Source organism: Sturnus vulgaris, chromosome 8 (assembly GCF_052056855.1).
Source record: "Sturnus vulgaris isolate bStuVul1 chromosome 8, bStuVul1.hap1, whole genome shotgun sequence".
Lineage (NCBI taxonomy): Eukaryota > Metazoa > Chordata > Aves > Passeriformes > Sturnidae > Sturnus > Sturnus vulgaris.
In genome coordinates, this window is record NC_142250.1 from 7,479,260 (window position 1) to 7,507,154 (window position 27,895).

At 47.1% G+C, this 27,895-nt stretch overlaps 1 protein-coding gene across 1 annotated transcript; it reads left to right on the top strand.

Annotated features, from left to right (window-relative positions):
- The first annotated feature begins 948 nt into the window (after positions 1 to 948).
- LOC148222972 (TOG array regulator of axonemal microtubules protein 2-like) lies at positions 949 to 27,589 on the top strand. The gene is made up of 16 exons (XM_088168643.1): positions 949 to 1,047; positions 3,034 to 3,194; positions 8,328 to 8,524; positions 9,901 to 9,995; positions 10,962 to 11,112; positions 12,226 to 12,387; positions 14,466 to 14,661; positions 16,331 to 16,436; positions 17,169 to 17,404; positions 18,902 to 19,054; positions 20,254 to 20,371; positions 21,331 to 21,434; positions 22,787 to 22,991; positions 23,568 to 23,784; positions 24,870 to 24,956; positions 27,143 to 27,589. Exons 1-16 carry the CDS (start codon positions 949 to 951, stop codon positions 27,376 to 27,378), a joined length of 2,523 nt encoding a protein of 840 aa, XP_088024769.1. The 3' UTR covers positions 27,379 to 27,589.
- The last annotated feature ends 306 nt before the right edge of the window (positions 27,590 to 27,895 follow it).

Consider the following 27,895-nt stretch of genomic DNA (forward strand, 5'->3'; position numbering starts at 1 on the left):
CTAAGTGGGAGTTAGAGATAGAAAGGCCGTGAAAACTAGTGTTGGAAAGCAATTCTTTCCTAGTTGTAATTGTCAAATTTAGGAGACCACTGTGGGTTGCCAGTTGCTTGGAAGGAAAGGGATCCCAAAGTAGTGGATGGGTAATGAGCAACACATAAGCAAATAAGTAGAAGCTCTGTCTACTGGCTTGCCAGCTCCAGATTGCTCAGAGGAATTAGAGTGGTGGTTGTTTCATGAAAAATAAAAACAAAGCGATTTTCTGAATAATTCGAAACCCCCTTGGATTCCTCACCCATTAGATGGGTTGATTGTAAAGGTTTGAGTTCAGCTAATTCACTTGTTCCCTTATGAGCATGGCTCAGCCTCACACAGAGATAAGGTGGGAGCTGGGCCGCTCTCTGGCAGGAGGAAGGCTCTTGTGCCAGCCTGGAAAGCCTGTGCACATTGCCAGGGAACAGTCCTGCCCTGCAGGTGCCCCCTGCCATCAGCTCTGCTGCTCCCAGTGCCGCGTGGAGCTGTAGGGCTGCTGAGCTGTGGGGCAGGGAGAGGAGCAGGAGGCTGCATGTGCAGCTGAGCCATTGCTGGCAAGCACAGGGCTCTGGGCTCCCTGCTGTCCCAGGGCATCCCAGAGGCCAGGGTGTTCCCCTAGGAGCTCTGTGCAAGGGGGGTCAGGGTGTGCCCCTGTCCTGCCTCAAGTGACTGCTGGCAGGAGCATGTTTCCACGTGCAGCTATGTAGAAGTTTCCAGGAAATGTCTTCCATGCAATATGGAGCTTCAGATGCTTTAGGTTTGCACTGTGGCCTCTGTTCCATTTTGTGTCTCTACTTTGCAGGTCTGACTGGCTACAGTATTGCCAAGAATCTTTCCAGGTCACCTCCCCCTCTGCTCCTAACATCCAAGCCCTTGCCTCCCATCCCGAAGAGCTCTCCTTCCTGCAAGCCAAGCACAATGTGCAGTGGAGAGGAAGAGGGAGGGAAGAATGTCATCGGCTACAAAGATACCAGTAATAACAAACAGGAGCTGAGTTCAGAGGGAAAAGGGAGTAAGGTAAGGAGACCAAGCTAAGTCCTCTGTGATAGATTGACACTTTATGAACTCTAGTAATTCCTAGAGAGGATGGTCTGGAACAGAGACTAGACAGAATTAAATAAATACAGTAGATATTTCTTAAGAAGCTTTCAAAGGATACACCGTGGGCAGTTCAAGAGCTTGGCCAGGATACACTCAGGATAGATCCAAGATGGATCCCACCCACGAATTTTCACATTTTTATAAGTTTTGGTCCATTTACATATTGTAGATCAATTGTCCAATTACAGCTTCATGTCACGAAGTTCCATCCTCCAGGTCCATTTTGTTCACTTTGCTGTTGTTTATGCTTTTTCTGGTAATGGTAGTCCTTGATTCTGAAGCTGGAAAAGCATTTTTGTGATAAACTCCCCTGTGAAGAGAACCTAACAAGACTTAATATGAAGTTCAGAGTCTCAGCAAAAAAAATCAGCACAGAATCTGAGAAATGTGAAGCCTTAAACTTAAGGCATCAATAGAGAAGGACTCTGGGAACTTTTCCAGTGGTGTGAGCCCAGGGAAGCAGCTGATCCGAGGAAGAGCTCAGCTGGACACCGTGCTTCAGGCTGTCTTTGCAATGGGTGTGCAGTGCAGACTGCACATCCTCAGAGTGTAACAAGAGCAGGAGAGGTCTTTGAATGGTTTGTGTGCTCAGCTGTGGTTCTTCCTCTGTCTTTTGGCTGAGAAAACCCCAACAAGCTGTCACAGCTGCTAAAGTTGTCCAATCTGGCCAAGCAATCCTTCTACATTTAGTAACCTATGGATATCTGTGAACCATGTCTAAGTCTTGGTTTTGGTTTGCTGTGTCTGGTTGGGATGGAAAAATGTGTTTGCTGGAAGAGGCAGTCCTGCAAAGTCAGTTTCAGGTTGTCTCAGCTTCTGAGTTGTGCAGCCATGGCCTTGTGCACAGTTGTCTCTGATGCTGTTTCTAGAGTTCATCAGCTTCTGGGCAGCTGTGTGCTCTGGCACGGCTTTGTCCAGAGGGAAGGGATGGGAGGTGGCCATGGGGAGAGCAGCCCAGAGCCCAAACACACGATTGCCTTTGCAGCAGGACCAGCACCTGCAGTTGTTTTGGGTTTGCCGTGGGGTGCAGGAGGATGCAGATGAGCAACAGCTTTGGTAAACAGAATGTCCAATCAAAGGCTTGTGTACTTGAATTTACCTTTCCTGAGAAAGGGCTCAGTCTATCCCTGGCAGGACCTGATCCTTTCATAGGAGTTTGAACAGGTCCTGATTTGGCTCTTTAGCTGTGCCAGAAAGGATGGGATACTAAGGAAGAGTGTGCATCTGCCCCCTCTGCCTCCACCTCCCTTCCTGGCCAAGGCAAGGGGGCCCTGGAGCAGCTTGGGCAGGCAGAGACCTTCCAGAGAGCAGCAGGGTAGGGAGCTGTGCTGAACTTCCTGAATGCCAGTGAGCTTGAGATGATGGAGGTGTGGGAGCTGGAGAGCTCTGAGCATCCTGAGAGTTCAGCAGCTCCTGGGCTGAAAGGCTGCTGGGGAACTGTAAGAGGGAAGGGCAGCAGCAGAAGAAATGAGGGGCTTGAGAAAAGCAGGTTTTGACATCCTGCAGAATGGCTTTGTGGAGACATAGAAGGAGATGAGCAGTGGCTTTGAGGTGCCTAAGGGACAGGGAGAGAATAGTGATCTAAACCCATTCCCATACCATCGAAAAGGCCAGTGGACGCATTGGCGCCCCTGAACATCTTGATGCCAAACATGTGGATTCCACCCAGGAATCAAGCCACACTTGTAGGAAAGTGGGCATGAGGCAAATCTGGGACATGGCCTCTCCTTCACCACTTCACGTTCCTACGTCAACTTTGTTTATTCCTTGGCCAGGCTGCTCCATCAGTTTGCCTCGTCTTTTCCTGCCAGGTCCCAGCTAAAAGCATTGCTAAATGTCTTGAGCCATGAATGAAGGCAAGGCTGGATGCTATCTCTGAGCACTGTGTTCTACTTTTTCCAGGCTTCCTTGCTGTATCCCAGTGGTGGGGATATGATGAAGGGGTCATTGGGACCTCCTCTGATCCCCCCTATACAAAAGGCAGTAGATCCCCCCGTTGGCAGTGCTGCAGGGTCTCTGCACAGCTCTCTGCAGCAGAATGTCCAAGAGTCTCAGGAGATGAGGTAAGCCAAAGTGTCTGCTGCTCCACATTGCTGTTCTGCTTGCACTTCCCATCTCGTGAGGTTGTTTTGCACAATCAGCTCTCCCATATATTTAAGCGAACCTCTGTGTATTCATCATTTTGCCATCTTTGATGATCCAGATCCATGTCAAAACCCACACCAATATGTCCCAGGAACAGAGGTGGTGGGGGAAAGAGGAGACAGGGCTTAGAAGCATCTCAAGACAGGTCTCTGCTGGGCTTGTTGATTGATTCCCTCTGTAATGTTTGTGGTGTCATTTGGGAACTCTGTTGCGTGGGTCTGGATCCAGCACATCATTGAATACTGTGATCCTTGACTGTCACCTTCAGCATACACAAGAATATGTTTGGACAAATATTGGCTACTGGAGAGGTGTCTGCAAATTCTCTTGCTGCTTCTTTTAATTTTACCATAGGGTGCCGTCGTTTATGTGCCAACATTTCCTTTGTAGGAAACAGAAATATAAACAACTAAACCCAGCCCAGAACTCAGTGGTAGTTAGAAAAACAAAACTAGCCATGAAAACTAGCTTTGGAAAGCAATGACTTCCTGGGTGTAATTGTCAAATTCAGGAGACCACTGTGGGTTATCAATTGCTTGGAAGGAAAGGGATCCCCAAGTAAATGTCAGGTGTAAATTCTCTGTGCCTGGGCCTCCACTCTGAAATAAAATCCCAGATAGATTTGGGGTATAGATGTTTAATCCAATCGATGTTTAATATTAAGGCATGAGCTAAAAAAACAAGAGGGCAAAGTGCTAGAGAAGATTTATAGGACTGTAGCTGATGCACAGATATTGGCTTGGATATGTGTGAGAAAATGTAGCTGCCAAGCTTATCTGAGTGATAACAACAAAGAAGGAGTGACAGAAGTATCATTCCAATTGAAAGGCTTAGTTAAGGCATTTAATGTGCCGTTTGAATATCCTTGTGTAGTGAGTCTAGTGCTGGCTAAATGTCAGTATACCCTCTGGAATATATTTACTCATTTTTCTGCTGTGAGATAAGCAATTTGGAGGAGGTAAAAACAGGTACAAAATTTAAAGAGTGTAAAGAAAAACTTCATTAACAGAAAAAGGATAAGAAAAATCAGAATAAACTTCCAGAACACTTCTTCTAACCCCCATCTATTTTTCTTTCCCACTGACAATGGACAGACACAAATCAGTCAGTTTATCATCTCTAAAATAGTTTTCCTCCAGTTCACTCAGGGAGGAGTTTCTCTTGCTGTGCTAGGGATACTTCTCCACAAGAAATAGTTCTCTCCTGGCTTTAATGTCACAGCGAATCAGCTGCCCAGGAAAGGAAAATCTTCTCACAATGTGAGAAGTCTCTCCCATACCTCACAGCTATCCCACACCTGCTTTCATGGGCCATGGTAATTTACCGGGCTGCTATTTTAAGAATGAGCTGTTCTAGTATCGAACGAAAGTTCTCTTCGTTCACTTCTGGGAACAGAGATTTTTCTACTGCTGTCACTGGGGCAAGGTTTCTCATCTCTCTCTCCGTTCAAATTTCTCATTGAATCCAAATTACTTCAACATCTGCTCACTTCAGCCCTGTTGCCTCTGTTCATACATGTGGTTAGAACGCTACATTCTCTCAATGTATTTTCATGGGTTACCCAGAAAAAATGGTTTGATGTATCAATTATACCTTCTCTATAGCCTTGCAAGAGGATTTCAGCTTCAGACTGAGGCATCTCCTCAAATTCCCCCATCTCGAATTTTACTCCCTCTTCACTGACTTCAGTGTCCATGTTGTTGTCTCTGTGTCCTCACCATTCCTTTTTCTGATTCGGGAGACAATGGATGTTCAGAGGTTTGTTGGTTCTCAAGCTGTATCAATTGAAACAGTTTTACAGAGTCCTGCAGCGCTGGAAGGTTGATCTCATGCCGGCTGTGCAGCGGAGAGATCGCTGGCCGTGCCTGTGGCTGCTGCTCAAGGGACTCCCTCCGGCACTGCGCAAAGCCACGCTGGCTGCCGGCGCCAGCCCTGCGCCTTTCCTTCATGCCGGGGCCGAGAAACAAGAAAAGCCGCTGCTGCCGCTCTTGTCCTGCTGTTCTCTGCAGGGCTGCTAAAAGCGGCTAAACGAGCCAAGTTCATTGCGAGCCCTGCCGAGGCAGCCACGGCCATGCAGTCCCGGCCGTTCCTGTCGCCCGCGGAGGCTGGATGTTCCCGGTGGCCTGGACATTCCCGGTGTCACGGCCCCGCGGCGGCAGAAATCTCAGCCGAGCCGAGTTCTGACCTGGCCGCGCATCCATGTCGGGACTGGCCAGTTACCTCCTCAGAGGGCAGCCAAGAAGCTTTCCTGGGCTTCCTTAGTTTTTAAATGTGCTTTTCCACAGGGATGTGCATAGCTCTTTCAAGTGGTCTAACCAGATGCCAATCCCCAAACTTAGCCAGCTCAATGGCCCTTCTAAAGCAGCCAGTACTTTGGCTCAGGCATGTCCTAACAGGGAGTCACCCCCGACGCTCTACTGAAAACCAGTCTTTCATTAAATCACGACAACCTGCTTAGCAGCTGAGTTGGAAAAAGCATTTTTCTTCTAGAAAGAGCAAGGAGGTGGAATATCCTTCTCAGGACACAGCAGTGCTCTGACCACATGCAGCACAAGACTGACACCAGTGTCAGGCACGAGCAGGCAAAGTCAAGCTTTCACAGCAGTACCAGAGAAGCTGCCCTCCATACAGACTCGTGTCTCAGCTTAGCAGCTCTTGCTGCTTCAGAAAGCCTGTAGGAGCCCCTTGGTTCCAAAAGAAGAGACAGCAGAATTGGGGAATTAGGATGCAAGTTGAAGAATGAGTGCTGTGTTTCAGCTGAAGCTTGGCCAGCTCTGTCTGACTGCAGCAACTGAAAGCTTAAGGACAATTAATCAGCTTTGCATCTTGTTGGGTTTATGTGCTGCATTTCCTCCTTCATCAGAGTGACCAAACTAGGAAGGTTTGCCTCCTTTCATGCTACACTGCTTCTCTTTCTCCATCCTCATATGTTCTTTTTTCCTCCATTTTCTCAAGGCCAAGATCCAGCAGCAGAGACAGAGAGAGGAAATCTGAACATGCCGGTAGGTACAGGGCATGTCTGTCCTAAAATGACCATTGGAATCTTGAATCAGAGGTGACATTTTGAAAGCTTGTCTAATACCATTCTTTCAAAAATTTCTTTAATTTCCTTTCAATTCCTTGCTGGGCTCAGTGGACTCTCCCAGGACCCAGTCACTGAGAGTGTGCTGCAGTGGTGCAGTGGAAATTCTGCCAGTGTGAAGTGCTGAGTGGCAGGAGCTGGAGTGTGAACTTGGGCTCTTGGAAATGCATTGCAGGAAGAGGAAACATTCCTCTCCATCCTGCAAATGCCTTTTACCTCCCTGCAGTCTTTCTAGTGTTACAATTAGTAAAGAAAAAGAAGGCATTTAGCATAAAATGAGAAATGCTCCCACTCCTTCCCCCTGTCCTTGAAGGACAATTGGGGCAATTTCTGAGGTGAACCCTTTGAGATAAGAAGGAGATACATTTACACTACTTGGTTTTGCTCTGGGAAAAATAGGGAAAACTCCTATGACAGAAAGTCCTTTTAAATTTTTCGGTTAAGGAGAAGGAGATTTCCAAATGGATGCAGCCTATGCAGGGTCTGAGTTTGTCATCCTCTGACAGCACAAGCCCAAAGCCACCTATGGCAGGTTGACGATGACAAATCTCTTGCCTGACTCTCTCTGTCTGTGTCAGTGTTGCAGGCTGAGGCTGGGGAAGGAGATGCCTTCTGCCTTGTCCCTCCATCCCTGCCTTGGCTGATCCCTGAGAAGTAGAATTGTGGCAGACAAAATGGGGTCTCTGGTGCATCTGTGTCAGCCAATGCTTTCGAGTTGAAAGCCTCAAAGTCTGTTGTTATTGTTTTGCGTTCACTGGGCATGTAATGATAGAAGAGATGAAATTTGAAGGGATAATTTTGTTGATGCAGCAAAAGGGATCAGATCTCCTGGTCCCTTTGCTCTGGGTTATTTCTCCCAAATCCTGGCTACAGCCCCTTTGGAATGACTCTTTAATTGCTGATATGCGGCTGGAATGCTTAATGCAGCTAGGGAGAAGTATTTCTCCCTAAGTAAGGGGACATTTTTGCTGGATTCATTCTGGACTAGAAATGTCCTATCTCACTAAACCTTACCTCTCTCTTTTTTTACTGACCGGAATATTCTACAGGAGAAAAGAATCCAGTTTGGAGCTCGTTATTCCTCTCGTACTGCATGGCTGCAATATGATTTTAAACTTTGTGAGGCCATGTACAGAATTAGTTCCCTTATTTCAAACAGCTCTCTTGGAGAATATTTCAAAATGACTTGCCCTCTGCTACTTCCCTTTAGAAAAAATTTGGTTTTTCAGTATCAGCCATGATCAGCAATCTTTTGAGGCATGTCATATTCCTGTTGCATTTGAATGTTTCTGTAGGAAAGAAGGCAGGGATTAAGCCCTTGAAACAGTGAAGTAGAGCAAAGATGAAACTTGTGGATGACCACTTTATTCCCTACAACTGCAGGCTTGCAGATTACTGGGGACATTGAATGGGGAAAGCAAAGTTTCTTTTGCATCTAACACGTGGCGCCATTATTTGCATGCCCGTAATTCCTTTGTTGTAAGGAGAAATAAAAATTCTCTCAAAAGTGCAACACCCAATGTAGAAATGAGTGGGAGTTACAGAAACAATGGTCTTGAAAACTACTTTTGAAAACAATCACTTCCTAGACAGTGTCAAATTCTAGAGCCCACTCTGAGTTTCCAACCCTTTGGAAGAAATGGGATCCTGTAGTAGTGGGGAGGCAATGGGCAACACATCAAGTCATAGAACCCTTCTCTCTTGGTTTGCCAGCTCCACATTGTTCAGAGAAATTCAACTGATGCTAGTTTCATGAAAAATGAAAAAACAACCAATCTTTTCAGTAACTGCATTTGCTTTAAATTCCACACCCATTAGCTGGGTTGATTGAAAAGGCATGAGTTCAATTAACCCACTTCTTCTCTTGTACCTGATCTACAGCTTCTTCTGAGTCTACTACACAAACCCAGATGACGAAGAGAAAGAGCCGTTGGTGTGTAATAGGGCCTGGGATGCCTCTGTTCCCAAGGAAACTTGCTGACCTCTTCGGCATGGAGGCCGATGTGCGGAATCCCAGCCTTAGGAATGGAGGTCTGGGCTCCCGGGCGGCTCAGGGGGCCTTGGGCCAGGAGCCCCGGCAGAGGCAGCTGAACGGCGCTGCCCTCAGGGTCAGTGCCAGGGACGAGGACAAGGGGAAAACCCAGCATGGCTCAGCCTCGCACAGAGGTAAGGTGGGAGCTGGGTTGCTCTCTGGCAGGAGGAAGGCTCTTGTGCCAGCCTGGAAAGCCTGTGCACATTGCCAGGGAACAGTTCTGCCCTGCAGGTGCCCCCTGCCATCAGCTCTGCTGCTCCCAGTGCCGCGTGGAGCTGTAGGGCTGCTGAGCTGTGGGGTAGGGAGAGGAGCAGGAGGCTGCATGTGCAGCTGATCCATTGCTGGAAAGCACAGGGCTCTGGGTTCCCTGCTGTCCCAGGGCATCCCAGAGGCCAGGGTGTTCGCGTGGGAGCTTTGTGCAAGTGGGTCAGGGTGTGCCCCTGTTCTGCCTCAAGTGGCTGCTGGCAGGAGCATGTTTCCATGTGCAGCTATTTAGAAGTTTCCAGGAAATGTGTCTCTTGATATATGGAGCTTCAGATGCTTAAAAATTGCATTGCAAACTCTGTTATATTTTGTGTGTCCATTTTTCAGACTTGACTGGCTGCCATGTTCCCAAGTAGTTTACCCTGGGGTCAGGAGTTTCCCTGCCAACTTCCCAGATGCCCTTATTTCCCAAGACCTCGCCTTCCACCCAAATTGCCCTCCTTCCTCATGAAGCCCATATCTAACTCCCTCTTCTGATTAAGCTGGCCAATCTGCACAATGAAATAGTATTGATTTAGAACACTGGTTTTCTTACACTTTGCAGCCACTTGATTTCAAGTTCTTAAATGTGAAAAGATGTTGTATAGAATGAATAATGGTATGAATTTTAACAGTTGTTTTGGAGAGTATTTCAGAATGAGTTACATTGTTCTACTTACAATAAGAAAATCAACCTTTAGTCAGGCTGGCCCGAAAGTAGCCCAAGCTCATAGAGTTTAGAAAGAAAATCCTTGGAAGAACTAATTATCTCGTGTCAAGAAAACAATTTATGTTTGGGTAACACTCCTGCAATCCTAAGTTTTTCCTTTCATGTCCTCTAAAACATTCCAACAAAGTCAAGAAGATGTTGATCTAAATGCATAAGGTATTAGAATCTGGGAGTTCTTTTAGGAAACGGAAAGAAGATGTTTACTAAAATCAGCATAAGGGCAAATAAGAATATTTGTCAAGAGCAATCTCCATCTCTGCCCTTCCCTATCAAACACAGAGGCTCTCCAGCATTGGGGCGCTGAGGCCTTCATCATGTAGCAGGTTTCAGTCTGCTGGCCAACACAGTAATGTCATGTCTGCTGCCAGTAGCCCATCCACTGGGATAGGGTCCAGGCATATGTACCTTGCTGATCTCATGCAACATCTCAGTGTCTTATGAGAGCTCTGCAATCTGAAACCTGTCTTGCCTGTTGCCCAGCATGATGTTTTTGAGGGCTTGAGTCTGCCAGAGATTTACAGGAACCTTTGCTTCCAGTAGCAGGCCTCCCACTGAGCCAGGCCAAGGAGATGGATCATCCCACCAGTCCTGGTCTTACAAGTGACAAAGACCTGAGGGACGGCTTTGGAAAGGTAAGGGGTAAGCACAGGGATGAGCAGAGTTCCTTTCCAGTGGCTGTTTAGTGCTTGGCCCAAAATGTCACTGCAAATCATCATCTTCCACTCTTGAAGGATGGGGATTTTCTTGGGAATGTATTTGACTGCTACAGAGCAATGAATGGCTTGGCTGTTTCCAGTGGTGCCAAAGTCACTGGTTTGGAGATGGTGCTAAGGTCATGGCTGAAGCATTCTTTATGTGCAAAGGCCATTTTAGAGAAGTGCTGAATGGCTGAGCAAGCTGCACATCAGTGAAGGTGGGCAAAGGGCACCCTGAGAAGCAGAGAAGCAAAGATTCTAATGCTGAATATAAGCAATGCTGCAAAATAAAATGGGAGCATTTGTTTTTCCTGGTTACCTTTCTGGCTGTATCTCACAGCTCTCTCATTGTCAAATTTTCTGCTCATCAGTATCAGTGGTCCTGCACCTTGTTTTCACATGTTCCTTCCTTTTGGTCTCCTGGTCTCAGAGACCAAGTCATTCAGAGTCCTTTGGAGCTGAGTCCTTCAGAAGCCAGGAAGTGAGAAACAGCTGCAATTCCTGGCCAGGAGTGTTAAGCAACACCCAATTACTCCTTCTTGCTGCATATTGCACATGGTTTTTATTCTCCTGCCATGGTATGTAGGAACTGAACTGTCTGCTCACTGGTCATGGGAGCTCTTCATTTGTCTTGGAGCATTCCTATGATTTTCATGCATCAAGCAGGGCTTCCTATCATAGATGGCATTTGGAGCAGTGTAAGGTTGTGGCACCAAAGTGTTCCATCTCACTGTGTGTAATTGTCATAGTGAGGATGGGAGATATTCTCCTCAAACTGTTGGAAAGTGTATGGAGCTGGATTCAAGACTATGGCACTCTATGGACTCTGTGCTCCTGATGAGATGTTGTGCCTGGTTTGTTAGTCTCTGCTTACAGGCTGTGATGTATTTCCATTGCAACTAGATCCGTGCTGCACTGTGCATGTTGGCTGAAAAGAACTTAGAGCCAAAGGATGTGGAGCATTTTGAGGAAGAGATGAAGAAAAGAAGAGAGGAGAAAAAATCCTTGCAGCTGCCTCCACAGAGAGTTGAGCCCAGGGAGGCAGCTGAAGCAAGTAAGTGGTGCCTACACTTATGGTCCTTTTTGACCCCTTTCTTGCCCTTTGCAGTGTTGCAATCAGACTGGGTGGCTATTCCACTTGCATCTGAGTGGAAGCTTGCATGGATTGATTTCCATTGTCCAAAGAAAAATCCAGAGGCATGAAGTGTCTTGCCCATGGCCTCACAGAGTCAGAAACAGAATATCAGCTTCCCACCTTAACCTCTAAAGTCTTTCAGAGTGGAGAATTCTCTCTTGCAAAGTCGCCAGGGTCTTCAGTCTCTCTCTTGGAAAGAGGCATGGAGAGACTTGGGCTTCCAGGGAAGGTGAGTCCAGGAGAATGCTTTTCAGCCAAGGTGCAACCTGGAAGAAACCAAATTCAATTCCCTCTAATGAAAACACCAGAGATCCTTCTCCCGCCACTCCCTGCCAAGGAGCTGGCGCTGTAGAGCTGTGCTGAAGCCCCGAGCCAGTGCTTCTGTTGTAGTCCCAGGAGCAAGCAGCGTTCCCGAGTGAATCCCGGCTGAGGGGCTCTGGCTGCAGTGCTGTTTGCTCTGCCCCGGGGGCGGCAGCAGGAACCTTGGGGGCAGCACTCAGCCCGAGGGCAACACACAAGGTTATCTGCACTTTCTTTTGGGAGCTTCTCCAGGCTGCCTCTGAATCAGGAAAGCAAAAGAAAGTAAAGCAATACTGGGTTTTCCTTGTTTCTTAGGGGAAGTATCACTGCAGTTTGGATTTAAACTAGAAGAGGGTAGATTTAGATTAGATATTAGAGAGTATTTTTTATAATGAAGAGGATGCAATGCTGGAAGGTTTTGCCCGGAGAATCTGTTGTTGCTCCATCCTTGAAGGTGTTCAAGGCCAGTTGACATGGGCCTGTGAGGAACCTGATCTTGATGAAAATGTCCCTGCTCCCAGGGGTTGGACTAGATGGTGGTTAAAGGGGCCTTCCAACCCAAACGTCTCTGTGATTCTGTGATGCTTGTCCCATGTTAGTGTGCCAGTGTAGAACTTGAAGTTCTTTGGCATAACAAAGAGATGTTAGCCAGCTCCAGCCAGTTTTCTGGCCATTTCCATAGTCACCCTCTCGAGCACCCTCCACTTACAAGCTCCTCTTTGGTCCCTGCAGGCTTTAGCCTACCACCTGTCAATGGCACAGCTTCCAGTGTGCAGAGAAAACACCCTGGTAATGCCTTGAAGAAGAAGGTCTTGAGGAAGCAGGACAAGGTGCCCTCAGTGGCCAGTATGCCCATCATCCAGGAGGAAGGCAGTGTCCCATGCAACTCCTCAGGTAGGCCTGCTCCATGGCAGCTCTTTCCCATACGGATTTTTCTTTGCACAAGGAGCACAAACTGCCTCCTGCCTCAGCCAGCACAGCTGGGCTCTTTGGTCCATAACCTGTCCTGAGAATGAACAGTAAATCTACTTTGCAGTTACTCCAGCTTGGTAGTACATCAGCAGTTGGTTCTTAGAGATCCATTGGAAAGCTGAGCTGAATAAAATAGTGGTAAAGGCCTAAGCTCTGGCTTTTGCCCATCCTGATAGTCCAAAGTACAGCGCTGGTGCCAGGAGGCAGCTGTTACTGCAGGGATGAGGTGCGGAGCAGTGTGCCAGGGTGTGCTCACTGTGCACCTATGAGTGCCACCACCATCACTTGTCCACTGACCATCTGGGCCCTCTGCCTGTGCTGCTGTCCGGCTCTGCAGCCAGCTTTTCTGCTATCCCAGCAAGGCTTGTCTCTGCATGGCAGGCAGTGGCTTGGTGCAGTCGTGCTGCAGCTGCCACGAGTGTGCAATGGCTCGTGGCTGCTGCCATCCCATGGCCTGCAATGCCAAGAGGGAACAAGCAGTGTCTCCTGTGTCGCAACACCCAAATAGAGTGGCTGTGTGTAGCAGATGACAGCCAAGAGGGGCTGCCTGGTGCTCCCAAGCTGTTTGCTGCCTGCAGCAAATGCACAGCACATTGTCCCTGGTGGCTCTTATCTCTTTTCTGGGTAGTCTGCCTGTGCTATGATCCCAAGTACGGTGAGATAAGAAGAAGGGATCTAGGAATGACACTTGGAATGCTCTTTTCTTGTGATGCTACTTCCACATTCAGAATTGGCCAGAACGAGCCTTACATGGCTCTCCACTCTTATGGAATCTAGATGTGTATGTCTACATACTTCTGTAGGGACATCACTTAAGTCAGTGACAGGGGTACATCAGTGATACCCAGATTAGCTCTCGTCTGACTATTTTTGATATTACAGTTTCCCTCACAATTTTTGAGATCATGCAAAGTAGCACAAAAACCCTACTGATTCTCGACTACTTCATCTAGATTCTGTGCCATATTTATACTCCATCATTTTTGAAAGCTCAGATGTCTTCATCTACACATTAGAAAATGAGCTTTGGAGTGCATGACATGAAATTTTTGATTGACAGTGCTTTTGATGACAAATGGATTTCATAAGAAATGCATGTATCATCTGATTTTGCTCACACCTTGTAATTTTTTTCCTAACAAAAAAACCTTAATTACAGTAAACCCAGGACAACATATTATCAAGAGAGTGCATCTGTCAACAATTTGCATCTGTTTTTGAATGTTTTTATCCTCAGTTTGCATTTGGAAAGCTTTTGTATGTATTATCTAGACTGGAAATTACATTTTTCCACAAAAGAAAGCTTAGGCATTGCAGAGTATGCACACACGTCCATTTGACGGCAAATAAATTTCACCTCAGCATGTTTGAAATACAGCCAGTGTGTACCTCGGAGACAGTAAAGATTCCCGATGTTAGGAAAGAACAAAATCTATAAACTCCCCCTTTCCCAATAGTAGGCTAACATGTGTGGGCACTCAGCTACCTGCTGTCTAGACTATTTGAAGTCAATGGGAGCAGAGGCGTGGTCAGGCGTGAAGGGTCTGGTATTCCTGTTCCCTGGGAGTTGTTCCATGAGGATTCTGCCGGGCCCAGCAGGGCTGGGTTGTTCACGCTTGGCTTGGTGCTGCCACGAGGCAGCTGCAGGTCTTCCTCAGGGAATTGCAGAGTGCCTCTGTCCTCAGGGCTGGAGGCAATCAAGGTGCTGGGACAAGAGAGGCTCCTGGGGGTTCCCTCCTGGGGTAGCCAGTCCCGCTGTTGGGCACAGTGTGGCAGGGAGTGGGAGCTCTGCGGCCTCAGGAACTGCTGCTGGCTGTGCTACCTGTGGCACTTGGGAGCTGGCAATTGCTGTGTGGGCAATTGTCAGGTTTAGCCTGGAGCTCTGCCCAGCTGGGGGGCTGTCAGAAAGCAAGGAGCCCAAGGTGGCAGAAGGCAGGGAAGTGTGTGAGCCAGTGCCAGTGTGCAGCACATGGAATCGTGTGTGGGAGCTGGGGCTGCAGGCCGCTCCATGGCGGGTGCCTTGCCCGGGGCTGCAGCACTCAGGGCTGACCCTCTCCTTACAGTGACCTCGCAGACGGCCACTGGTGCCGAGCGCCGAGAGGAGCTGCTCTGTGGCAACTGGCACAAGGACACAGCCTCTCCTGATCCACAGCAGTCCTTGCGGGAGGCACTCTCCCTGCTCGACAGCGATGACTGGTAAGAAAGGCCCCGGTCACTCTGTCTCCCTCTTAGCGTTAAGGGAGGTTAGAAGTGAATCTTGCTAGTGCCTCTGAGCCCTGACAGCCCAGAAGGCCAAAGGGCACTTGTGAAACCACCTCAGAGCTGTGAGGGGATAAAGACTGGAGTGTTGCCTTTTCTTGGCCTTGGAATGCAGCTGTGCTCCAGCTGCAGCAGGTCTGTGCTGTTTCCTTGCTTTGCCTGCTGGTCTGTGGAGTTGCAAAGGACATCTTGAGGGAAGAGAGGAAGCTGTGGGACGAGATGATTTGCTAACTGAAGGCAGAAGCAGGATGGCAGCAGTTCTGATTGTAGAGATTTGGGAGCCTTGAGGCACTGGCCCAGTGGGACTGAGTCAGATTTCTCTCTGCTCCCACTGATGACAGCAATGTCAGGTCACAGGGTCTCCCTGTGACCTATTGCATGTGGATCTCAGAAGCAGCTGCAGGGAGTTGCTGTTTCTGAGAAATAGACTGATCTGTGCTTTCTTGTCTCACAGCCTGTCATTGATCCTGAATGGGTCATGGCAGAAGAGAAGGAGAAAGAAATGAAATCGTCTAGGAATCTTGCACTTTTAGAATTGAACTTCCTTCTCACTGCTTCATATGGGCCTAGGATGTTTTGTCAATACTCACCATGTGTCCCAAAAGTAGACAGAATGAAGCCCAGATGTGATAAGCCTACAAATGTTAGGTGATGCTGTCTTTTTGATGTCGAGTTTAGCATCCACTCACTGGTGGATGCTTCATTCACTCAGGGGTAAAGACTCCATTCACACTGGGATAAGCAAGAAAAATCTGCCACATCTGCCACATCCTTGTGCAGAGTCATTTCCTTTGCTTTGTCTTCCCCATTTCTGTTTGGTGGCCTGTGAGGTGCAGTGAGCTTCTGCAGGTGTGGGGGGGTCCAGGTGACATTCAGGGCTGCCTGTGGGATCTGTCACCAGCCCTGTGCAGCAGCCCTGATGCCTCACACACCTTTCTGTAGCTCCAGGCCTGCACAGCGCAAGAGTTGAGAGACAGAGTTGTCTGCACCTTTTAAATGACATGTGTCTGTAGTGTGGATTGTTTTAGGTAGAGGATTTTGGGAAAAGGCAGACTTTTGACTATTCTTGCCCAGGTGTGGAATCTTCTGGGACATTCTGATGCTGTTTGCGAATGTGGAGGTGGAGTGGAAGGGAGTGGGTGACAGACAGGCCTAGACTGTAGAGTGGAAATTCAGCTCCAGAGTGCCAGTGCAGACTCTCACAGCTGAACTGCTTGCAGGGGCTGGCAAAGAAGGAAAATGTCCCAGTGACAGCCCGATGAGATTTTGTCTTAGGTACAGGTAGAGGGATGAGACAAAAAAACCCAGCATGGGCCACTCTCACAGCTTGTAGGAAGCCATGCAATAGGAGCTAGAGATTACTGAAAGGCTGTCTTCTAAAACAGCCATAAATGAAGACTCTGAAGTTCCTGTATTTGCCTCTTGGATTTGTGTATGCTTTTGAATGCCACAGCATCCTGTGGCAATGAGATCCACGATTTTATTAAGTACTCCTTGAAAAGCACCTCCCATTGTTTGACTGAGCTGCCAGCCTGGTAATTGCAGGGGTTGCTTCCTAGTTCTCAGTTGGAGAGAAAAATCAATCTTTTTGGTACTTGCCTTTCAGGGAGACGAAGGAGAAGGGACTGGGCATCATCAAACACCTGGCTGGGTCCCATTCAGAGGTCCTGCTTTCAAGACTTCGTGAGATTTGCTTGGCTGTTACCAGTGAGGTGAGGACACTGTTCTGAATTGTCCCCTGTGCTTCATACACGATGTGTAGGGTAGATATGGGCTTGTTCATCTCCATGTGTGCTCAGGGACTACATTCATTTCTGTTTTTCTACCTTCTATTTCTAATGTCTGTCACCTGTCTATAGGATCTGTGTGTACATGTAGCTGTATTTACCGGTAGGTTGGGTATCTGACACGCATCTTTGAGTGAGCTGCCATTAGAATGAAATGTGCAAATGCAGAAACAGATCCACTAATTATGTTATTTGCCAGCGTTCTAAGCTCTGCCCGAGCTGCAATTCAACACTGCAAATTATTAGACCTGAGTCTGTGTTTTCTGTTTCCTGGCTGAGTGCTTGACCAGCTGGTGTAGCTTTTTTGAACAGGTGCACGTGACTCTTTTATCCTTATGACTTGTGCCTTTGTGATTTGAACGCAGCACTTGCTTTCATTTGATTCTTTGTTTATCACATAAAAGAGCCTAAAATCAAAGCACATGTCATTATAGAAGGGTTAAGTAGAACATTTCAGTGAAATGGGGTTTCTTTTATGCCTGAAGTAAGCAGGTGCCAGAGGAAATGCCTTTCTGTGCCTGTGCTCTTCTGCTCATTGGGTGCTCTCATGTTCCTCTGTACACAGTGGGACATGTTGTCATTTCCTGGGACTTTTGTCGAAGGCCACTGGTTTTCTATTCAAGGTGATTCTTATGTTTCCCCTCATGACTTCCCCAGGTGGCCAACCTCCGGTCTAAGGTGTCCCACTCGGCCATTATCACTCTGGGAGAGTTTTTTATGACCTTGAAGGAGGACATGGACTCTGAGGTGGATGAGGTTGCTCGGGTCCTTCTCAAGGCAGTGTGTAACTGCCCAGAGTTTGTTGAGAAAGCAGCCAGTCAGACCCTGGGGATCATGGTGGACAATGTGACTCCTGCACGAGCAATCACGGCTCTTGTGGACAGTGGAGTCAGGTAGGTTCTTCTTCTTTCAGTGATGTTTTTCAGCTTCCTGTGTGCAGGTGGAGAAGGGATGAGAGAAAGAATAGGAATAGTGGGAGGGAAGGGTCCTGTATCCTTCATCTTCTGTCAACTCAGTGTCTGGATTCTCTAATCCAACTCCATCCTTTCCTCTTGTCCCCAGTTTCGGCCCTCCTGCAGCCAATGAGTTCTCAGAATCACAGAACTGTAGATTATGGGGAATTGGAAGGCACCCATCAGGATCATTTAGTCCAGCACAGAACACCTCGAGGGTCACACAATGTGCCTGAGATTGTTGTCCAAATGCTTCTTGAACTCTGTCAGGCTTGGTGCTGTGACCACTGGCCTGGGGAGCCTGTTCCAGTGCCCAACCACCCTCTGAGTGAAAAACCTTTTCCTGATCTCCAACCTAAACCTCCTCTGACTCTGCTTCCTGCTGCTTCCTGGAGTTCTCCCAGTCTGTCAGAGTTGTCTAAATGTGATGAATGGTGGGGAAGAGAAAATGGCTGCAAAGGCTAAGGATTTGTTCTTTTGTGCTTTTGTGGGAAGAGGAACAATTGCAATTGCAGGTGTGATCACTCTTTAATAATTCAGAGCACTAAGCACAGAGGCCTTGGGAAAAACCATGCATCCTCATTATTGCATTAACTTGAGAACTAGGGAGGGGACTTGATGGAGCATGGAGTATATGGGGGAGAATGTGCTGCATGTGGCACAGGCTGCACAGCAGGTACAGCTCCTGCCAGAAGGAGGCTTGTATGACTGTCCTGGCCATAGAGCTCTATTTTCTATTCAAACTGATATTTCAAGTTAGCCTTGAGATGATGAATCACTTTACAGGCGCCTTCACATGCAGACTGCCAGGAGACAGCTGAAGCAAATGCTGCCTTAAGTGTTTGTGCTGGGCCTGGTAATTGCCACTCTCTAGAACCAGTCTAAAATGACTGCCACTCATTCATCAGCTTTGCAATATATTAAAACGTTCAGATGTATCCCTTGCCTAGCCTCAGAGAAGAAACAGGCTGTATAGCTGTATTTTCTGCAACTTCAGAGCCACCAGCATGTTTTCTATTCATTTGTTGTTTTGCAAAGCTCTGCAAATTTGGAGATTAATGGCTGGACGGAGCGTCAGTCCTTCTTCAGTGCTGTGTAGTGGGTACCCTCTGATGGGTCAACAGGAATTGTCTTACATTTCTAAAGAAGTCATATGTAATCTCTTTCTTTAATCTTTCTCAGAGTAAATATTGGGAAAGCAATTGAGTATCAGATAGTGCAGGGAGACTGCATTCCTTGTTCTTCCTTGCAGACAGTCCTTCTGTCCAATGCTAACTTTGAGTTTGTCTGAGGACAGAACCTTCTACGGGTGTCTAAAGTGTCAGGGTGAGCCCAGGCCTCCTTCCCCCAGCAAGGACAGGGAGCACGCTCTGGCCAAGACCTGTGCTGCTCTTGCTCCTTCTCCCTGTGCCCCAGTGTTTGCTCTCCTGTTCCCAGGAGCCGCCATGTCCAGGTGCGGAAGTGTGCGGCCAAACTGCTCCTGTCCCTGATGGAGAAAATTGGAGTCACGAAGCTCCCAGGCACAGCCAGGGCTGAGAGGCTGGCGCACGCTGCAGGGACGCTTGCTCAGGACTGTCACAAGGACACAAGGTAATGATCTTCATTTCACCTCCTGAGACAGGAAAACTCTTTTGTGTCTGTCTATAAAGCTAAAACCACAAAAGAGTGGAAACTGAAGAAAATATAAAATTACCTCTCTGTGTGCATAAAGGCCAAACTCTCAGAGAATATGGTGAGTGGTATGGGACCCATAAGGGTTATTGATTCCAGCTCCTGGCCATGTGCAGGACTTGCCAAGAGTCACTCCATGTGCCCAAGAGCATTGTCCAAATGCTTCTCGAGCTCTGTCAGGCTTAGTGTTGTGACCACTGCTCTGGCTTGCCTGGGGAAATGACTGTACTGGGTGTCCAATATAAATTAGTATTGCCAACTTCCTGTGACTTGAAGGACTCTTTCCTGAGATCAGAAGAGCTCCGATTAGCCACTCAAATAGTTTTGTTTGGTCTTAGGTGCACAACACAAAGCCAAAGTCTTAGCTAATATTCATCACTGGAGGATCCCAAACATCTATTTCTCATTAACTTGAGACTTTCCTAGAAACATTTCAGAGCTCTTTAGCTAATATATTTAGGCTTTCTAAACTTTTTCTGCAGATTTCTCTAATGCTGTCTTCTGAGGTTTAATGACCTCTAAATTTCTTCTTGAAGAGAAATGTGTGTTCCTAGTGGCAAAATCAACCAAAGCCACCAAATTCCCCTTACTGTGATGATTAAATTCCCATTAATAGCATCCAAGAACGAAGAGGAACTAGCTGCCCCTGTGCATACATATAGTATAGAATTACCAATAGGAAGCATGAGGTGTTTTGTTCTGGCTTCCCTGTTAGTTCAAGAAAGGCAAATACTGTTATTGTATTGCCATTGCAAATGGCAGGAAGGTGCTGCTAAGAGGATCTGATAAGAAAGCAGATGTGTTATGCTTGCTCCCTGGGATCCTTTGATCCCACAGAAGCACACCCGCAGTTTCAGAGTTAAATGGTATTTTTCTGTTGCCTCACGTTCTCCTCTTGCCTCTTCTGTTCAGCTGACAGCACTGCAGAGTGACAAGTAGTGGTAAAGCTCTCTCTTTGCTGAGTAGGTAATGCCTTCTCATGCAAGGATTGCACCTGATGAGTTTAATGCATCAGCCTCTTCTGCTAACCGTCTCCCTTTCTTTGTTCCTTTTTTTTCCTTTTCCTTCCTTCCTTCCTTCCTTCCTGCATTCCTGCCTTCCTTTTCATCTTTCCATAGGCATTATGGACAGGAGATGGTGAAGATGTTGCTGAATGACCAAAACTGTAAAAAGCTTTTGGAACGATCCGTTCCGCCCTGTGACCTGGAAGATATTCTGAGAAGAATGAAGAAGAAAGTAAGTGCTAGGCAGGAGAAATGTCTCCTTTGTGCAGGTGTTGCCACTGCTAATAGGAGATCAAACATACCTAGTCTGTCTATCTCATTCCTCTTCTGCTGAATCATTTTGCTCCTGGGAATGAGCTGTGGATCCCCACCCTCTTCATCTGCAGTCCACAAAGGAACTGATATTATTAGTGAAAAAGTGGGGTTTTGAATATTTTGAATAATGGTCACAAACAGGAAAGCAGTAGAGGAGAAAATGAGTTTACATTTGGGTGTAACTCCCCCACTGCGCTCTCCCTACTCTGCCCCCAGTAAAGCAATTAAAAGACAATAGTGCTTCTGAAGAGAATAAAGTCTTTGCAAAAGACACTGGAAGTAGTAGTGCCAAGACAATTTCCAAAAATGCAAATTTGTCCAAGTCAATCCTAATTACTGCAATTACTGTCTGTCTTTTGGGAATATTGCTTGCTGTCAAACCTTGTGGAGCTGGTAGAAGCTTGGTGAATTCAGCAGCATTCAGTAGAAAATGATTTGTTTGTTTGGGGGGAAATTTTATTCTTTTTTATCTACCTTATAGAAGGGATTGTGCCTTTGAGCGGGAAAAGGGAGAGCCAGGTTGAACCAAATCACCATCCAACATAATGGGACCACTCCCCAAAGAGTCCAAATTTTTCTGCTGCTTCCTTTATGAACATTCGTTGCCAACCAGTTTGCATTCTTCCCATTTATAGTCAAGACTCATGCATTTGGGTTTTAGACTGCTGCTCAGTATTTCATCACCCATAACCTGCCTTGAGCTATTGCAAACAGAGTGTTGGCATCACTGATTCTCTGGCCTGTTTCCTTCTGTCAGTTAGGAAATGTTTCCCTAAGCCTTGCTAGAAGTGATCCTGGTTCTAACTTGTGTTTTAAACAGGCAATTTCCTATTTAATATTCTAAAGATTGATGGGGCTTTCTCTATGTCTTTGTAGGGGATGGAAGAGCAGAAGGGTGAATGCCCAACTGTCAAGAGCCCAGTGAAGAAGAGGAGCGATGGCTCCAAGAAGCCCCAGGCCACATTGCCTTCTAGTCAAAGGTACTGAGCACTTTTGTTAGATGTGACAAAGCACATGACAAGCTGGACATGTCTCTTCCTCAGGAAAATCTTTCTGGCTGTGATGGCCTGTGCCAGAGATTGTTTCCTTTCCCTACAAATGCTCTATGGCACGAAATGTCTACTTCTGCATTGCACTGAACAAACTTCTCTGGAGAGAGAACATTAGGCAACAAAAGGAACCCATTGGTTGCAGCTCAGACAATTCAGTGCAGTGTTGAGGGCAGTGTTGTTGTGGTTAGGAGAGGGCTATATTTCCACTGCCTGACTTGGGACAAGTCAATTCAACCAGGGTTTTTTTACATCTGAGTGGAGTTTTTTCAGATGGGTGTTTTGATGAGAACTCCCAGCCTAGAAAGCATGATGCCATTCCCTAAACCAACCATTCCCGTACAAATGGTTTGGCCTGGCTGAACCATGCTTTTCTTACCCTCCAACATTACCAAGTTTGAGTAGTAAGTAGCAAGGCAAATCCTGAGCAACTTTGGTCAACAGGTGTCTCAATGGGGACTTTTTGTCTTGATAATTCTGTCCTTCATATAGTTTGCTTGATGGACAGCATGTTTGGTTGATTTCCCACTGTGCTGCAATCTGCATTGAAGAAAGGAATTTGGTCCTTGCTGTGTCTTCATGACAGTGGCAGAGCTACTTGTACCTGTTCTCCCCTGATTAGAGAGGGGATTTATTTAGCTCTGTCATGCTCAGCGGTGGCAGCAAAGGACCACATGCTTCAGTAGCATAGCTAGGAGCTTCCCATGCTCATGGAAGAGACAGGTTGATCCAGGAGAATTGTTCCCAGTGGGTTTATGAAGCTGTGGATCTAGTCTCTAGGAATGCAAACTTAATGTGAGTGTTGTGCTGGGATGTCTGTCTTCTGTTTTTATCTGTGTTACTGATTTTCTGGATGCTTCAGATATGCCCCTGTTCATCTGCTCAGATGCATGTGAGCTCCTGTTCTAGATTGTCATGCCTGTGTAGAGACATTTCTCCAGAGTGATGAGTTTACTTATTAGAAGACTCACATCTCCCATAAGAGGAGGCATTTAAACTTGGCAGTAGAGTTTCTCTTTCCCCACAAAGCAATGTGTGCCTGGGAAGCCATCTGAAGATAGATGAGATGCATCTCATCCTTGGTTTTGCTGAGTGAGCACTGGCGAGGATGTTACTTACAGATTGACTCCCATAAGGATTGTCATGAGGTCCATGTGGTTTTTCAGAGCCTCATGATTTTCTAGCTTGAAATCACATCATTAGGAAAGCTCCCGTAGATGTTTTGCTCACAATTATCTGTAGGTATTGTCACCAACAAGTTGTAATTTCGTTTGATTTTCCAGGGTGAATTCGACCTCTGAAGGACGCCTCCTCCACCGTCGAAAAGCCCAGATCACATTACCTCCAGCTAGGGATGAAACGGAGATGCTCCAGAATCTTTACAATCTCCTGGAAGCCAAGGGGTTTGAGGCACGGCTGGAAGGAGTGGCACTCCTCCTAGAGCTGTGCAAAAACCACCCCAAGCTCGTCACCACTCACATTGTCCAGGTATGTAGGGTATCTTCACTGTTCCTTCCCTTTAGCTCCTCTCCCAAGCCTGTAGCAGTAAAGTTAATTCAGTGTGTCTTGGCACTGCATCCTGGCTGTTTGGGACAGGCTGGTCCCTCTGACCCAGACCAATTTAATGGAGGTCCAGGCTTCAGGACAAGTTCTTTCAGTCCAGCTGCATTTGTCTGGCAGGTGCCTATTGATGCTGTTCATCAGAAGATGCCAGAATTTTCCATTGGTGTAACTTCTGCTGTCTCCTAGTCCCAGTTGGGTTAAGTGAAGGGAATCCAGCCACTGAAAGCATGGCAATTATTCTCCAGACAAAAAATGGGTTTGGATGGGGAAGACAAGTATCAGGCTGAGTTGGTTTAAACCAAATATTTTTAAAAGGATACTTCTGTAATGTCCATCCTGTTTGCACAGGCAAAACACGGGCTACTTCTTTCAATCCGAGTCTCTATTCCACTTGGTAAAGATGGTGTTTACCCTTCTTGGATACTGAATGCTCATTTCTACATCCCTTCTTCAAACTAGAACATTATAATCCAGCTTTCATACTGTTTGTTCTCTTCACAGATTTTTGATTATTTTCTCCTGAGAGTATCTGACACACACAAGAAAGTGAAGCAGATGGCGCTGGACGTGCTGGCAGAAATCATTGCCATCCTGGAAGATGCCTTGAACCCGGTGATCGTCCTTTTGGTGGAAGGAATCCTGAAGAACCTGAACTCAAAGGACCCTGGGGTTCATGCCACAGCTGTGAATGCGCTGGAAGCATCCATTGCTCATTTAGGTAAGGCTGAGCCCTGACATGGACTCTCGCCCACTGTGTCTCTGCCTCTCTGACACAAGAGAACACTGAGTGCCTTGAGAGCTCTTGGTGCCTGTGGAACACTCCAGGTGACATCCACTAGAAGCTGTGGGGGTGCAGTCCTTATGCACCAGATCCCAACAGGCTTGAATGGTCATCAGCATTTCCCAAAAGTGCCAGGAGCCCTTGGGTCTGTGCTGCTTGTCTGGAGAGGAGATCCTGGACAACAGCTTTGCTGCAATTCAGAGGCAAAGGAGGTTTTGGAGTTTGCTTGGATCTCATTTGATTTCCCAGATGAAGAGCTTTGCTGTTGGCATGAAGGGACACTGGCCCATCAGAGCTTCTGCAGAGCAGCCTCCTGGAAGGCTCCACATTATAGGCATGAGCTGCCTATTTTCCACCTTTCTTCTTTGTCTTCCTTTTTTCAGCGGGGAAGTTATGATTCACCAATTTCATTTCTTTGAAACTAACAGATAGAAATCCAGCTGTCAGTTATACATTCTTACACATGTTGTTTTGCATGGGGCAGGATGGCTGCAGCAAATAGCTACACAGGCAAGGGCTGCTCTAAATTCCTTTGTTGCAGAGATTTATGTCAGCTCTGAAAATGATGCACTGTGGAAATATGCCTGAAAAATGGAGAGTTGAAGATGCAGATCTTCAAGGGCAGTTTCTACTTTCTCCACCTCAGCTGCTCTGTGACCTCATGGACTACCTGATTCAGTGCCTTTCTGTATCCCAAGTCCGGGCTTCTTCCTGCTTACTCTGCAATGCAAAACCGTTTCACTGCTTACTTGTGATTGAAGTCTTGAGGTCCGTGATGGGAAATGTTTAACATAGCTCCTGGTACAGCAGAGAATGTTGCATTTACAAATGTGAAAGGAGAGATTTTCTTTGGGAATTTAAACCCCTCCCAGGTAGGCTGGAAGGAAAGAAGAAAAGGATTCAAACATCAACAGAAATTTACTTGATTTTATAAGCTGAGGCTGCCCTTGCCCTTTCCCTCCCCACTCTCTTTTCTCCTATGACCTCAGAAGAGTGAGCAGAAATGTGTGTTTCTCTTGTAGATAAAGTATCACTGATGAAAGAGTTTAGCAACCAGTGGAGTCAACTGAGTGGCCAAGCTCTGCTGGAGGTCACAGTGCGTATCACAGGTATGGCCTCCCCTTGTAAGTCAAGAGGTCTTCCCCGGGAATATTTACAGGGAACTCCTGTGAATAGAGAGTAGAGTAGCTGCTCCAACTGGGGAGGTGCTGAGCTTGTCCCTGCTGCCCAATCCCCATGGCAGGTGTGTTTGGCAGGTTTTCCCTGGCTGCTGCAGAGGTGTGCAGCACCTGAGATGGGGGCGGTGCTCGGCCTGGGGGCTGAGCTCTCCCTGGGGTATCTCAGAAGCCACGTGCAGGAAAGGGAAGGGCTAAAAATACCCGAACTGGCTCCTCTCTTGGAAGCTCAGGGACATCTGTGATTCTTCAGGGAAAATGGTGTCAAGTGCTGTTGCAGGGGATCCATTTCTTTTGTCCTCATGGAATTGTCGTTTTGCTCTTGGAAAGTTTTGAGGCTGAACCCTGCAGTGCCTGGGGCCACAGCTTAGGTCAAAACTCAACACACATATTAGAGGCATGGATTTGGTGCAAGGCAGCCTTTGGGGGCAGAGGGGCAGAAGCAGAGTGCTGAGGCTCCCTGTCTGTGCTGTCCAAGTGGCACTGGACTGAGCATTTCAAGGTGTGCAAACAGTGTCTTCCTGTGTCACTGCTGTCCAAAATGCTACAATTGCAGCTGATAATTGATCCCTCAGAGGAGCTTGCTATGTCAGCAATAGCCAAGGAATGGGAAAATGATAATCTTAATATATAGTAGAGAAGATTTATAGCCTTGCTTGAACTGGGGCTAAATCCACTAAGTGAGGCAGCATCTTGAAATGCAAGGTTTGATACACTTTGTGTCTTCATTTGGAATCTCAGAAGGACAATGTTCAGTGATTAGAAATGTCAAAGGCCCTTTGAAGAGCATTTGAATCGAGTAGATCTCCATGAAGAGGGAATTTATTTTTGGAGTTATTTTGATCTCCTTTTCAAAGAAAGGAATGAAACATAAAATAGGACTACTTTAGAAAGAGCAGTTGTTCTCTCTGAGATTAGTCTGAACAGATAGTGGTTTCTCAAGTACCGTGTTGACCACTGTCTTTAATTGCATTTAAACTGAAATTGACTCCCATTTTGAAATGGGTACCATAACCATTTTTCTACTTAGCAGAATTGGTTTTGGGTACTTTCTGGAGCTGTTTAAATGTGGATGACTGCTGGTGGATTAACAGCATAGAAAAAGTAAAGTCTCTTCCACTACAGAATAAGAAGTGGCTGCTATAAAACACTTTGCCTGTGCACAAATCAAGAATGGTCCGCAGAGCATTTTAGAGTTTGATCTCTCAGCTAAATCTGCCATGCAAGAAGCCTATTGGTAGGAAATTTAAGTCTGTATTTGATAAAGTTCAGTTCAGGAAGTGAGCAGGGAACAGGCTTCAGAGAGAACGTAAGAAAACACTCGTGCTTTGGTTAAATTTTAGTCCACGGTGTAGCATTTTTTTTCTCTCTATTCTGCTATTTCAGTGCACATTATAAGAAAAAATGTGATTAACAATGGAAGAGGAAATGCCATTAACATATGGAAATGGACAAATGCCACGACAATGGGGTCTGGGTAGTTATCTAAGACACCCTGAGGTTTGAACAGGTGTTTGTTGGAAGCCACAAAAGCATTCTGCCAAAGACACCAGCTGGCCACTAATGTTTCTAATCCAACTGTCAAGCAGCACCCATCTCTGGTGGGCTGGAGTTTGGAAGTGTAGTCCAATACTGTCCTTTGGTATTTGCCACTGAGCAAAGGGAAGAGCCAGATTAGACTTTGGCACTTGATATCAACGGTGACAAAAATGGAATTATCCATTACATTAGAAATCTCTCAATTGCCTCTCTACAGTGCACTTCCAAATCTTCAGTGTGGGCTTAAAGAACTTCCTAATGGAAATAACAGGCAAGTTGACATTTCAGTCATTAATCTGCTCACTGCATCAGTCTGTTGATGCAGAAGCAGATAATGAAGTGATCTAGTAAAGGTACAAATCCTGCCACAGCTACAAGGCTCTGTTTGGAGAAATTAGTCCTGAGAGGTTGGTGGTTCTGTGTTGGGGAGGCTCAGCTGCTTTGTCCATTTCTGGATCGTGGTGCTCTGTGTGCTATTTTGTTGCTCTTAGGCAGAGAGGCCTCCAAGAAGCAAAACCAGAGGTAGATCCTGGTTTGCCTTGAGCTTGGTGGTTAAGGAGCTTGTGTCTCTGTCCTGGCAGTGCTTGTGGAAGGCGTTTATGGCAGGAGCCCTGAGGTCGTCCAGCGCTACGCCCTGCCCGTGCTCTGGTCCTTGCTGGAGAACAAAGCGCTGCCTGTCCGAAGCGCCAATGTCCGCACTGTGGTCACCAGGCTTGCCTCTGCCCTCCACGAGGTGATGGGCACCCAGCTGCAGAAGCGTGCTGCCAGCCAGCCTCCACATGTGCGGAAAAACCTCTCCAGCATTTTGGGCTGGTGAAGGATGGATGTTCTCCAGAAAGTTGACCAAGTGCTGAGATGGACACCTCCGGATTTGACATTTTAGCTGTGCCAAAACCGACAAAATACTAAAGAAGGTTGTGCATCTGCCCCTGCTCTCTCCACTGCCCTTCATAGTCATGGCATGCTCAGGGGGCTGAAACAACTGCAGACTGAGGACAAGGGGAAGGCTGAGCAAGGCTCAGCCTCACACAGAGGTAAGGTGGGAGCTGGGCCGCTGTCTGGCAGGAGGAAGGGTCTTGTGCCAGCCTGGAGAGCCTGTGCACATTGCCAGGGAACAGTTCTGTCCTGCAGCTGTCCCCTGCCCTGAGCTCTGCTGCTCCCAGTGCCCTATGGAGCTGTAGGGTTGCTGAGCTGTGGGGCAGGGAGAGGAGCATGTGCAGCTGAGCCATTGCTGGAAAGCACAGGGCTCTGGGTTCCCTGCTGTCCCAGGGCATCCCAGAGGCCAGGGTGTTCCCCTGGGAGCTTTGTGCAAGTGGGTCAGGGTGTGCTCCTCT